Source organism: Mytilus galloprovincialis, chromosome 14 (assembly GCF_965363235.1).
Source record: "Mytilus galloprovincialis chromosome 14, xbMytGall1.hap1.1, whole genome shotgun sequence".
Lineage (NCBI taxonomy): Eukaryota > Metazoa > Mollusca > Bivalvia > Mytilida > Mytilidae > Mytilus > Mytilus galloprovincialis.
The window spans coordinates 450305-463193 of record NC_134851.1 but is presented as its reverse complement, the minus strand read 5'-3'; the positions used below and the strand labels follow the sequence as shown (position 1 = coordinate 463193).

Here is a 12889-nt window from a genome sequence, read left to right as displayed (position 1 = left end):
TACTGCTTTGTTTAAACAACGTTAATAACGATATTTTGTCGTCTTGATTTGACAGTAACGGTAGCTGAACAATACGACGTTACGAATGACAATAATTTTATTAGGCTCATTTACTAACGAAAAGTGGATATTTTACTTTTTACTGTGAAGACTATTCAGATCCTCTGAAAATGAACTATTTAAACTGTAATTTAGTAGCGTAAAAATCGGTGATCGTAGAATTTTAAAATGTGTGTGTATTATATAACATAACAATTAGGAATATAATCACAATATACGCATCATGATTCTTCAAATACAATGTCAAATTTAAAGCGCAATAATATTAAATTGATAGCAAATTAGTATGTTTTTGCACCAAACGAAACAATTGGAATAGAATGTTTAAAAGACTATGTCAAAAGACTTGCAACAGTCATTTCCTAAATGTATTATTCTAAAGTCTGTTCTGGTTTTAATTGTATGTTATATCTACGTTTGGTCAATTTGATGGTTGATATAATAAAATAAACTCATCATAGATACCAGGAATAAAATTTAATATTTACGCCAAACGCACGTTTCGTCTACAAAAGACTCACCAGTGACGCTCGAATCAAAAATGTTATAAAAGGCCAAATAAAGTACGAAGTTGAAGAGATTTAAGGACCAAAAATTCTTAAAAGTTTTGCCAAATACAGCTAAGGTATTATGTTCCTGGGGTAGAAAAGTCTTAGTTTATCCAAAATTCAAAGTTTTGAACAGTTAATTTATAATTATAAAAAGGGGACGATTTCAGATCTAAATAAATCATGTTTAACACTGTGCCTGTCATATAAGATAAGTAAAGGATACCAAAATGATATTCAAACACGCATAAATTGAAAACAAACACAATTCTAGGCTAACAAAACTAAAAGAGATGAGAAGACACAAAAGTACACAAAACACAACAGAGAAAAATGAAAGAATGAGCAGCACGAACTCCGCCAAAAACCTGGATTGATCTCATGTGCTCTAGAAGGTTAGGCAGGTCCTGCTCCACTTAATGTTCAATTAATTTGACGTTTGTCTTGAAGAATAACGAAGCGTATATTGTGACAATATTCCTGTTTAAAAACTCGTTATGGGTAAGAACTTGATTCTGGCATTTGATAAGGGACTTTCCGTTTTGAATTTTCCCAGGAGTTTGGTATTTATTTTATTTCACTTTCGTTTATTAAGATACAAATTCAGGTAACAAACAAAAGCTGAAGGAAAATCTGAAAGACTTCTAACGAAACTATGTTGGGTGCCATTCAAGTTCATGCTCAGTCAAAATGCACCATAAGGGCATAGGAAACAATCGAAAAAAAAATACAGATCAGACTACTTATCTGGTATCTAAAGATATAAAACCTGCCTAACGTCTTGACAACGAGTTGATACAGATACATATCATAGAGCCTTTTCACTAGATGACTGCTATAGCGTTTAAGATTAAAACCTTAGAAATATTTTGAATATCTAATTGAACAAAAAAAGCACAACACTTTTTCTTTAATTGCACTTTCCACAGAAACAATCTGTTTTAATAGTAGACAACTCAAGTGTAAATGAATCATATATATTTGCGCATTACATTGTAGTATTTAATATGAGCCCGAACCTGTGTTCAGAGGGCCGTCGTGAATTTAAGGTGTAATCTGTTTTTTTTATACTCTGAGATGAAGAATAGTAATTTAAGTGCAATTCATTTGCTTTTCTCAAATACTTGTCTGGATTTTGTATGTCTAAAACGAGGTTCGCGTCAATTAGACAGAAACGAAACAATACAAAAACCTGATAACAATTAGCTACAGGGAAAATTGCAGTCTGCATAATATGTCATAATCTTGCAGTGTCTACAATTTAGATACATTTCCATTTGTGGGATACCAATTTTCGCGGGTTTCTTGGGTTTAGGTGAACTTTGAATAACACGTTGAACGAAAAACAAATGTTGTATAGGTTGTATGCAGACTTTCGCAAAAACATGAAATCAAATATCTACAAAATACTTTTTATATCAATCAATCAAAAATATTGGAACCAAGGAAAATGAATGATTCCAAAGTAGTAATAAATTAATCATAAACAAACATATGCCACTCTCTTAATAACTAAAACATTAAGGCAAAAGACGACAAACTGCCTAACAGGGCAGGAATATGAATTTGAGATGGAACTAAACTATTACTATGATTTGATGGGTACCAATTTTTGTTGAATGCGTTGGTAACGTAGAACCACGAATTAAACACTCAACGAAGAATATACTTAGGTTTGTATGCAGACTGAAATTAAATATCCACGAAAATACATTTTCCATCAGATAACAAAAATTGGTACGCAAGAAAATAAAAAGATTTCATAGTTGATTGTAAATAAATTAATCATAAACTAATAAGTTATCAAATGTACCAGGCTTATAATTTGATACGCCAGACGCGCGTCAAAATATTTAAAAGCCAAACAAGTATAAAGTTGGAGGGCATTGAGGACACAAAATTCCAAAAAGTTATGCCAAATACGGATACGGTTATCTTTGCCTGGAATAAGAACATCCTTAGTATTCTAAATAGTTCGTTCTATTCTAAAAAGAAAATTTATCACAATGACCATATAATTGACATTCACGTCCACACCGAATTCGAAGTGCTGACTACTGAGCTGTCATTCTACTAATACCTAAAACATTTTGGCAGGTTCTAGGAGGGTCAGACGTATGAATAGGAGATGGAATTAAACTAGACATTTAGAGCTGACAATGCGGTATGGGCTTTGCTCATTGTTGAAGGCCTTACGGTGACCTATAGTTGTTAATGTCTGTGTCATTTTGGTCTCTTGTGGACAGTTGTCTCATTGGCAATCATACCACATCTTCTTTTTTATATGATATGTCATACCCCACCCTCTCAAAATCAAGATCACTAGACTAAACAAACATTAAATTAAATAGGACTGACGCGTTTTAGAAAATCGTGACCACACGCCGGGAATTTTAGGAAATAGAAAGCATTTAGCATTATGACCTCTTTGCAATTATACATACAAAATGGTAACATAATTATAACACATTGGTACAATACAGCATTATAATTAATAAAGTACTCCATAAGTTTTGTCACGATGTTCTATATTATTACCGATTATATATTGATAACTTTTGTTTTGTTTTGCGCAGTTCAAATAAAAACAAAAAATTGATTTCAACAAGTAATCAACCGAAAGAAATATAAGTAGCAATAATTGGTCAGTCTTTATTTTTAAAACTTGGTTACGTAATCATGTCACATCTCAATTCAATGCGTTATTATATACATTTTGTAGATTACAAAAAATATGATGTCCCACACGTAATACAGATAATTGTATTGACCAATCAAGGAACATATTAGCACGGAATATATCTTGTTTATAGCTTCCGTATTGTTGCTGTGCAATTAAATATATGAAACAATATTTTTTATATCAGTTTTTCAACACGTTTTAATAAGAGGCCACGATATTCAAACTCATTTATAAGTCGAAAAGACAATAACAATCAAAACCAAGGAGTAAACAAAGACTCAAAAAACCAAAGGATATTTACATCAACAGTTATTAATATTAAATAAGAAACAACACGAACTCCACTATAAACCGTGAGTGAAATCAGGTGCTCCGGAAAGGTAAGTATTTCCTGTACCGTATACGGCACCCGTCGTGTTATTTCTTTTTTTAGTTCGGTAAAGATGGAAGGTTATTATGACTGAGGAAGAATATCAGATATGACGGCAATGTCATGCCAAAGAACGAAAACAGTCAAAATGATACAAAACACAATTAGAAAACTATCGACTTAGCAACACGAATCCCACTAAAAATCGTGGTTTGGTCGCATGTGCTCCGGGAGGGTCAGCATGTCATGCTTTATGTTTGAGTCCTATCGTCCCACTCTTATATAAATGGCTGATATGTTATATCAGGCGATTATAGATCATGCAATAGCAGATTGATACCTGATTTTTATCTAACTGTTAGATAGCAACAAATTCTATTAGTTCATTGTTTTATTTTTTATTTATTTTTTAATGAAAATCCATCGTAAAATTGAGAATGGAAATGGGGAATGTGTCAAAGAGACAACAACCCGACCATAGAAAAAACAACAGCAGAAGGTCACTATAACAGGTCTTCAATGTAGCGAGACATTCCCGCACCCGGAGGCGTCCTTCAGCTGGCCCCAAAACAAATATATACTAGTTCAGTGATAATGAACGCCATACTAATTTCCGAATTGTACACAAGAAACTAAAATTAAAAAAATACAAGACTAACACATTTGAACGGTTCATAACGGTAAAACAGTTTTAACACATTTCTAACACATTTTAGTGGATATATATGAGCAAGTACCATTGTCATGTTACGACAAAGGAATAAACTTAGGCTTCATAACACGACCATTAACTAGCTGCCATATTTTCACAACACTGACCGAGCTCAAACACATCAAACAAATGGATAGCAACTGTCATATTCCTGACTTGGTACAGGCATTTTCTTGTGTACCGATTGGTGGATTAACCCTGCATTCTTATAGATAATAAGATAAGATATGGTTTTTTTTTTAAATTAAAGGGTCCATGATGAGCAAATAAATGTATCACAATGATTATTTTTTATATAATTGATTGATACAAATAGTTTGACATTCTTATTTATGTATTTAATGGGTGAAGCTGATATTCCATAACAGACAACCAACTTTATCAATATAGATCAAAATGTTTTTGAACACCTCTGCGGTTTTTATATGAATAAAAAATATATAATAAAAGAAGGACAAAAGATACCAGAGGGACAGTCAAACTCATAAATCGAAAATAAACTTACAACGCCAAGGCTAAAAATGAAAACATACAAAAGCATTTAAGGCTACATGCTGTAAAGTTCTTTTTATATCAAAAACTCACGCATGAAAAATAAAAAATAATTGAGGTGGATTTCTTTTAACAGTATTCTTCTTGAACAAAATGTGTTTGCTTTATATACAAATGTAGCTTTTTCGAGTATACAAAAAGTAAAATCACAAAAATATTGAACTTAGAGGAAAATTCAAAACGGTAAAGTCCCTAATCGAATGGCAAAATCAAAGGCTCAAAAACATCAAACGAATGGATAACAACTGTCATAATAGGCAATAGGAAAACATCAAACGAATGGATAACAACTGTCATAATAGGCAATAGGAAAAAATCAAACGAATGGATAACAACTGTCATAATAGGCAATAGGAAAAAATCAAACGAATGGATAACAACTGTCATAATAGGCAATAGGAAAACATCAAACGAATGGATAACAACTGTCATAATAGGCAATAGGAAAACATCAAACGAATGGATAACAACTGTCATAATAGGCAATAGGAAAAAATCAAACGAATGGATAACAACTGTCATAATAGGCAATAGGAAAAAATCAAACGAATGGATAACAACTGTCATAATAGGCAATAGGAAAACATCAAACGAATGGATAACAACTGTCATAATAGACAATAGGAAAACATCAAACGAATGGATAACAACTGTCATAATAGGCAATAGGAAAACATCAAACGAATGGATAACAACTGTCATAATAGGCAATAGAAAAAAATCATTTGAAGTAAAAGGTTTGCTTTTAATAAAAAAAAAAATCAAGATATATTTTCTGTTACAAATCACTCCAGGTCGAAAGATATTTATAACGAAAGTTACCAACCACCGTAAGGGGGTTGTTTTGATTAAATTATATTTTAAATGTTATACAGAAACAAAATAGCTTTCCCGCGCTTTTGTCTTAAAATTTAAAATTATTTTCAAAAACGGCATGCTACTTAACTATGATAATGTATAAGAGAAGAAAGGTCGGTGCCTAGCACGCATTTCAATTCCTTGAAAAGGTTTTATTGCATTCAATCAGCAGAAGAGACTGACTTTATTTTTAAGGGATAGATATTTTCTGTTTAATATAAATCTCCACTTACCTTTAATTGTATAGACACAGGAAAATGTAAATATATAGAAATATATAAGAGGATGCATTCTGCATACAAGTTGTCACGTGACATGGAGTAGTGGAAAACTGAAACGTTTCTGTCACCCACCTTCCTTATATATTGTAGGTATACTGATCAACACAAAATATGCATTTCAATTTAATATTAAACAGTGTGTGTATACTGGTCAACACAAAATATGCATTTCCAATTGATTTTTTAACAGTACTGTGAATGTATACTGGTCATCACAAGTTATGCACTTCCAATTTCATATTTAACGGTATATGTATACTAGTCATCTCGAAATGTGCACTTCCAATTTGAAATGTAACTTGTTGTGTAAACTGATCATCTCAAATAATACATTTCCAAAGTTTTTTACTGGTTGTGTTTATTAATTACCACAAACCAAGCTATTCAAGTTTGATTATTAACAGGTTGTGTATAGTTGTTTCAGTCACCAAATATCCATTTCAAATCAGAGGTCGTGTACTGTCTGATATGTCACAGAAGGGGAATGAATTATCCGAATAAATACACTGCTTGTTGAAAATTAGAAAAAAAACTAACATTTTCATCTTGTTTAATTCAAAATTTTCAAATGAAACGAGGTTTGATTACCTAAATTTTAAAAGTTGGACATAATCTTAATTTAGCCTTTATCATGTGGATTTGGGATTATTTTTAGTTGTCTTTTTTGTTATGGATTATCTCAATCGATTTTGTTAAATATAACTTGATGAATGGTATTGAAATATTTTGTGTTAATTTCATCTTATCATGTAGTGTACATTTATTTATAATCCGTTTGTCACAAGAAAAATGATGTTTATATTTATTATATATAAGTTATATACGAGGAATGCTTTACATAGTGATTTGGTGAAACATTGGCCATTGGCAGAACATTATGGAAGGCGTTGTAACAACCCGAAAAGTAACAGTCACCTTAACTTAATTAAAGCGGACAAAAGAAATTTGTGAAGAAAACGATCTTTTACTTATGTCTTCTATATGTATTGTTACAAACTCCGAAACAGCGGTTATGTCCTCTTTACTACGCTAAGTTGACTTTAAGTTTAGCAAGCAACGTCTCCACTGTTTCGGAGTTTGGTATTGTTACAGCAACCTCAATCCCAACTTACTATAATAAAATAATAGATGTAGATCAAAGGGATGGAAATTCATTTTGTATACCTATGTGGGAACAAAGATAATTGACCATCGTTTTGTATACCTATGTGGGGACAAAGATAATTGACCATCGTTTTGTATACCTATGTGGGAACAAAGATAATTGATCATCGTTTTGTATACCTATGTAGGAACAAAGGTAATTGACCATCGTTTTGTAAACCTATGTGGGAACAAAGATAATTGACCATCATTTTGTATACCTATGTGGGAACAAAGATAATTGACCATCGTTTTGTATACCTATGTAGGAACAAAGATAATTGACCATCATTTTGTATACCTATGTAGGAACAAAGATAATTGACCATCGTTTTGTATACCTATGTAGGAACAAAGATAATTGACCATCGTTTTGTATACCTATGTGGGAACAAAGATAATTGACCATCATTTTGTATACCTATGTGGGAACAAAGATAGTTGACCATCGTTTTGTATACCTATGTAGGAACAAAGATAATTGACCATCGTTTTGTATACCTATGTAGGAATCGTTTTGTATACCTATGTGGGAACAAAGATAATTGACCATCGTTTTGTATACCTATGTAGGAACAAAGATAACTGACCATCGTTTTGTATACCTATGTGGGAACAAAGATAATTGACCATCGTTTTGTATACCTATGTGGGAACAAAGATAATTGACCATCGTTTTGTATACCTATGTGGGAACAAAGATAATTGACCATCGTTTTGTATACCTATGTGTGAACAAAGATAATTGACCATCATTTTGTATACCTATGTGGGAACAAAGATAATTGACCATCGTTTTGTATACCTATGTGGGAACAAAGATAATTGACCATCATTTTGTATACCTATGTAGGAACAAAGATAATTGACCATCGTTTTGTATACCTATGTAGGAACACCTATGTAGGAACAAAGATAATTGACCATCGTTTTGTATACCTATGTGGGAACAAAGATAATTGACCATCGTTTTGTATACCTATGTGGGAACAAAGATAATTGACCATCGTTTTGTATACCTATGTGGGAACAAAGATAATTGACCATCGTTTTGTATACCTATGTGGGAACAAAGATAATTGACCATCGTTTTGTATACCTATGTGGGAACAAAGATAATTGACCATCGTTTTGTATACCTATGTAGGAACAAAGATAATTGACCATCGTTTTGTATACCTATGTGGGAACAAAGATAATTGACCATCGTTTTGTATACCTATGTGGGAACAAATATAATTGACCATCGTTTTGTATACCTATGTGGGAACAAAGATAATTGACCATCGTTTTGTATACCTATGTAGGAACAAAGATAATTGACCATCGTTTTGTATACCTATGTGGGAACAAAGATAATTGACCATCGTTTTGTATACCTATGTGGGAACAAAGATAATTGACCATCGTTTTGTATACCTATGTGGGAACAAAGATAATTGACCATCGTTTTGTATACCTATGTAGGAACAAAGATAATTGACCATCGTTTTGTATACCTATGTAGGAACAAAGATAATTGACCATCGTTTTGTATACCTATGTGGGAACAAAGATAATTGACCATCGTTTTGTATACCTATGTGGGAACAAAGATAATTGACCATCGTTTTGTATACCTATGTGGGAACAAAGATAATTGACCATCGTTTTGTATACCTATGTGGGAACAAAGATAATTGACCATCGTTTTGTATACCTATGTGGGAACAAAGATAATTGACCATCGTTTTGTATACCTATGTGGGAACAAAGATAATTGACCATCGTTTTGTATACCTATGTGGGAACAAAGATAGTTGACCATCGTTTTGTATACCTATGTAGGAACAAAGATAATTGACCATCGTTTTGTATACCTATGTGGGAACAAAGATAATTGACCATCGTTTTGTATACCTATGTGGGAACAAAGATAATTGACCATCGTTTTGTATACCTATGTGGGAACAAAGATAATTGACCATCGTTTTGTATACCTATGTAGGAACAAAGATAATTGACCATCGTTTTGTATACCTATGTAGGAACAAAGATAATTGACCATCGTTTTGTATACCTATGTAGGAACAAAGATAATTGACCATCGTTTTGTATACCTATGTAGGAACAAAGATAATTGACCATCGTTTTGTATACCTATGTGGGAACAAAGATAATTGACCATCGTTTTGTATACCTATGTGGGAACAAAGATAATTGACCATCATTTTGTATACCTATGTGGGAACAAAGATAATTGACCATCGTTTTGTATACCTATGTAGGAACAAAGATAATTGACCATCGTTTTGTATACCTATGTGGGAACAAAGATAATTGACCATCGTTTTGTATACCTATGTGGGAACAAAGATAATTGACCATCGTTTTGTATACCTATGTAGGAACAAAGATAATTGACCATCGTTTTGTACACCTATGTGGGAACAAAGATAATTGACCATCGTTTTGTATACCTATGTGGGAACAAAGATAATTGACCATCGTTTTGTATACCTATGTGGGAACAAAGATAATTGACCATCATTTTGTATACCTATGTGGGGACAAAGATAATTGACCATCGTTTTGTATACCTATGTAGGAACAAAGATAATTGACCATCGTTTTGTATACCTATGTGGGAACAAAGATAATTGACCATCATTTTACATTCTAATGAGGAGTATACTTAATCTTGATTTTGTATTAGTAAATTAAAATCAAACTTAAAAATATGAAATATTATTGTAAACACATATGCACATTCGTGAGTCTATAATCTATCGATACCCGTATCTTGGCATTGTACAAGGTCATCTTTTTCTCTTGACTGTCTATGACATCTTTCACTAAATCTATTGGATGTTGAATGTGTATTGATTGATAATTTGGTGTCAGATGCATTATTTTATTAGGTTGTTTTTGGCTTTGAACTAGCTGTCAGTAATTGTAAGTAATCTCAGGTCTGGACTTTTTGTCTTTTTATTGTTGGATGTTCAAGTACCTGTCCACGTCCACTCTGTGTTTTTGTTAGATGTATTTCTATTTGTATCCATCTGATGAGTTAAGCCTTTATTAAGTGAAGTGTAAAGTGTATTCTTATTATGTACTGTTACACAACTGTCCCAGGTTAGGGGAGGGTTGGCGTCTTATTTTGTACTGTTACACCACTGTCCCGGGTTAGGGGAGGGTTGGCGTCTTATTTTGTACTGTTACACCACTGTCCCAGGTTAGGGGAGGGTTGGCGCCTTATTTTGTACTGTTACACCACTGTCCCAGGTTAGGGGAGGGTTGGTGTCTTATTTTGTACTGTTACACCACTGTCCCAGGTTAGGGGAGGGTTGGCGTCTTATTTTGTACTGTTACACCACTGTCCCAGGTTAGGGGAGGGTTGGCGTCTTATTTTGTACTGTTACACCACTGTCCCAGGTTAGGGGAGGGTTGACGTCTTATTTTGTACTGTTACACCACTGTCCAAGGTTAAGGGAGGGTTGGCGTTTTATTTTGGACTGTTACACAACTGTCCCAGGTTAGGGGAGGGTTGGCGTCTTATTTTGTACTGTTACACCACTGTCCCAGGTTAGGGGAGGGTTGGCGTCTTATTTTGTACTGTTACACCACTGTCCCAGGTTAGGGAAGGTTGGCGTCTTATTTTGTACTGTTACACCACTGTCCCAGGTTAGGGGAGGGTTGGCGCCTTATTTTGTACTGTTACACCACTGTTCCAGGTTAGGGGAGGGTTGGCGCCTTATTTTGTACTGTTACACCACTGTCCCAGGTTAGGGGAGGGTTGGCGCCTTATTTTGTACTGTTACACCACTGTCCCAGGTTAGGGGAGGGTTGGCGCCTTATTCTGTACTGTTACACCACTGTCCCAGGTTAGGGGAGGGTTGACGCCTTATTTTGTACTGTTACACCACTGTCCCATGTTAGGGGAGGGTTGGCGCCTTATTTTGTACTGTTACACCACTGTCCCAGGTTAGGGGAGGGTTGGCGCCTTATTTTGTACTGTTACACCACTGTCCCAGGTTAGGGGAGGGTTTGCGCCCTATTTTGTACTGTTACACCACTGTCCCAGGTTAGGGGAGGGTTGGCGCCCTATTTTGTACTGTTACACCACTGTCCCAGGTTAGGGGAGGGTTGGCGCCTTATTTTGTACTGTTACACCACTGTCCCAGGTTAGGGGAGGGTTGGCGCCTTATTTTGTACTCTTACACCACTGTCCCAGGTTAGGGGAGGGTTGGCGCCTTATTTTGTACTCTTACACCACTGTCCCAGGTTAGGGGAGGGTTGGCGCCTTCAAACTAATTTATGTACATGTCTGTTCCAAGTCAGGAGCCTGTTATTTGGTGGTTGTCGTTTGTTGCTGTGTAATACATAAATATTTTTCGTTCAGTATTTTGTAAATAGATTAGGCCGTTAGTTTTCTAGCTTTATAATTGTTTTACATTTCAGGGCCTTTTATAGCTGACTATGTGGTATGGGATTTTCACATTGTGGAAGGCCGTATGGTGCCCAATAATTGTTAATTTCTGTGTCATTTGGTCTTTCGTGGAGAATTGTCTCTTGGGCGATAATAACATATCTTTTTTCTTCATATTTTGTATCAGAATATTTTGTAAACATGGGGAAACGTGATGGTTTATTTGACCAACACACATTTGACGGTACAATTAAATATTTGACTTCATAAATCAAAGTAAATATATCTTACATGTCAGACAAAAGACCAAGTGCAAAGTTAACATACTTCAGCTTTTAATACTTCCTTCTTTTTAAGATATTGACAAATATAATATATATTATGTGAACCTTTCTCTAGCTTAAAATACTGATTAATATACGCTTTTCATACCCCTTAAATAGGTTTGAGCAAAGCGAACGAGCACCTGTTATCAATATAGATCTACAAATAACAAGTAATAGCTTTTAAAAAAGCTTGCCGTCTCTTGGTTGATGAAAATGGAAAGTGTTCTCGCTTTGTAGATTAATACATTCAGAAAAGCCTTGCATATCAATCAACAAATTTTACCACACACGTGAGGTCACACTTTATGAAGTAGTTTATCGTTTAACGTTGTGTGTGTTTACAAAACTCCAGGAGATTCGGCTATTTATAGATAAAAGTTACCTGTGTACCTATATGCATGATTAATGACAACTTTCTGGTAGTAAGACCCGTCGCGGCCAGGCTGGGAAACTGGATAGGCAAATGCTCACATCATATGCAACTATTCCAGTCATAATTACGTTCGATAACTCTGCATATTACTGGTTTAATTAGGATGTAAAATTTACTGGTTACCCCATGAATGATTTAAACAAGGACGTATAACTAACATACTAATATACGTCCTTGATTTAAAGAAAAATGAAAAATATAGTTATTTCATCTCGGTTAATTATAATATCCATTCGAGGTGTTCTTTAAAAAATATAAAATAGTATCGTAAGGAATTTCATTGAGAATCGGACAACACTAATTAATCTACATAGGTATTGTCAAAACTTACATCGTGATCAGGTGCCATATTTGTTTTCTTTGATCACGTCGATGTTATGACTAAAATATCTCCTTTATCTACCGATATGTCTTTGGCCATCATTATAGTTACAATAACGTGTCATATTTAATTGCAATATAAACAGTGAAATTAAATTGAATTATTTGCATGGACAAAATAAGTGTCGAACATC

General features: G+C 34.0%; 1 protein-coding gene across 1 annotated transcript in view; it reads right to left on the bottom strand.

Moving 5' to 3' along the window:
* The window catches only part of LOC143059788 (salivary peroxidase/catechol oxidase-like), a 44475-nt gene extending 38303 nt beyond the window's left edge, over nt 1-6172 (bottom strand). Inside the window, exon 1 of the mRNA XM_076233352.1 lies at nt 6017-6172. Within this exon, the coding sequence (XP_076089467.1) occupies nt 6017-6074 (58 nt within the window). The 5' untranslated portion in view covers nt 6075-6172. The remainder of the gene's footprint in view (nt 1-6016) is intronic.
* Nucleotides 6173-12889: the final 6717 nt, after the last annotated feature.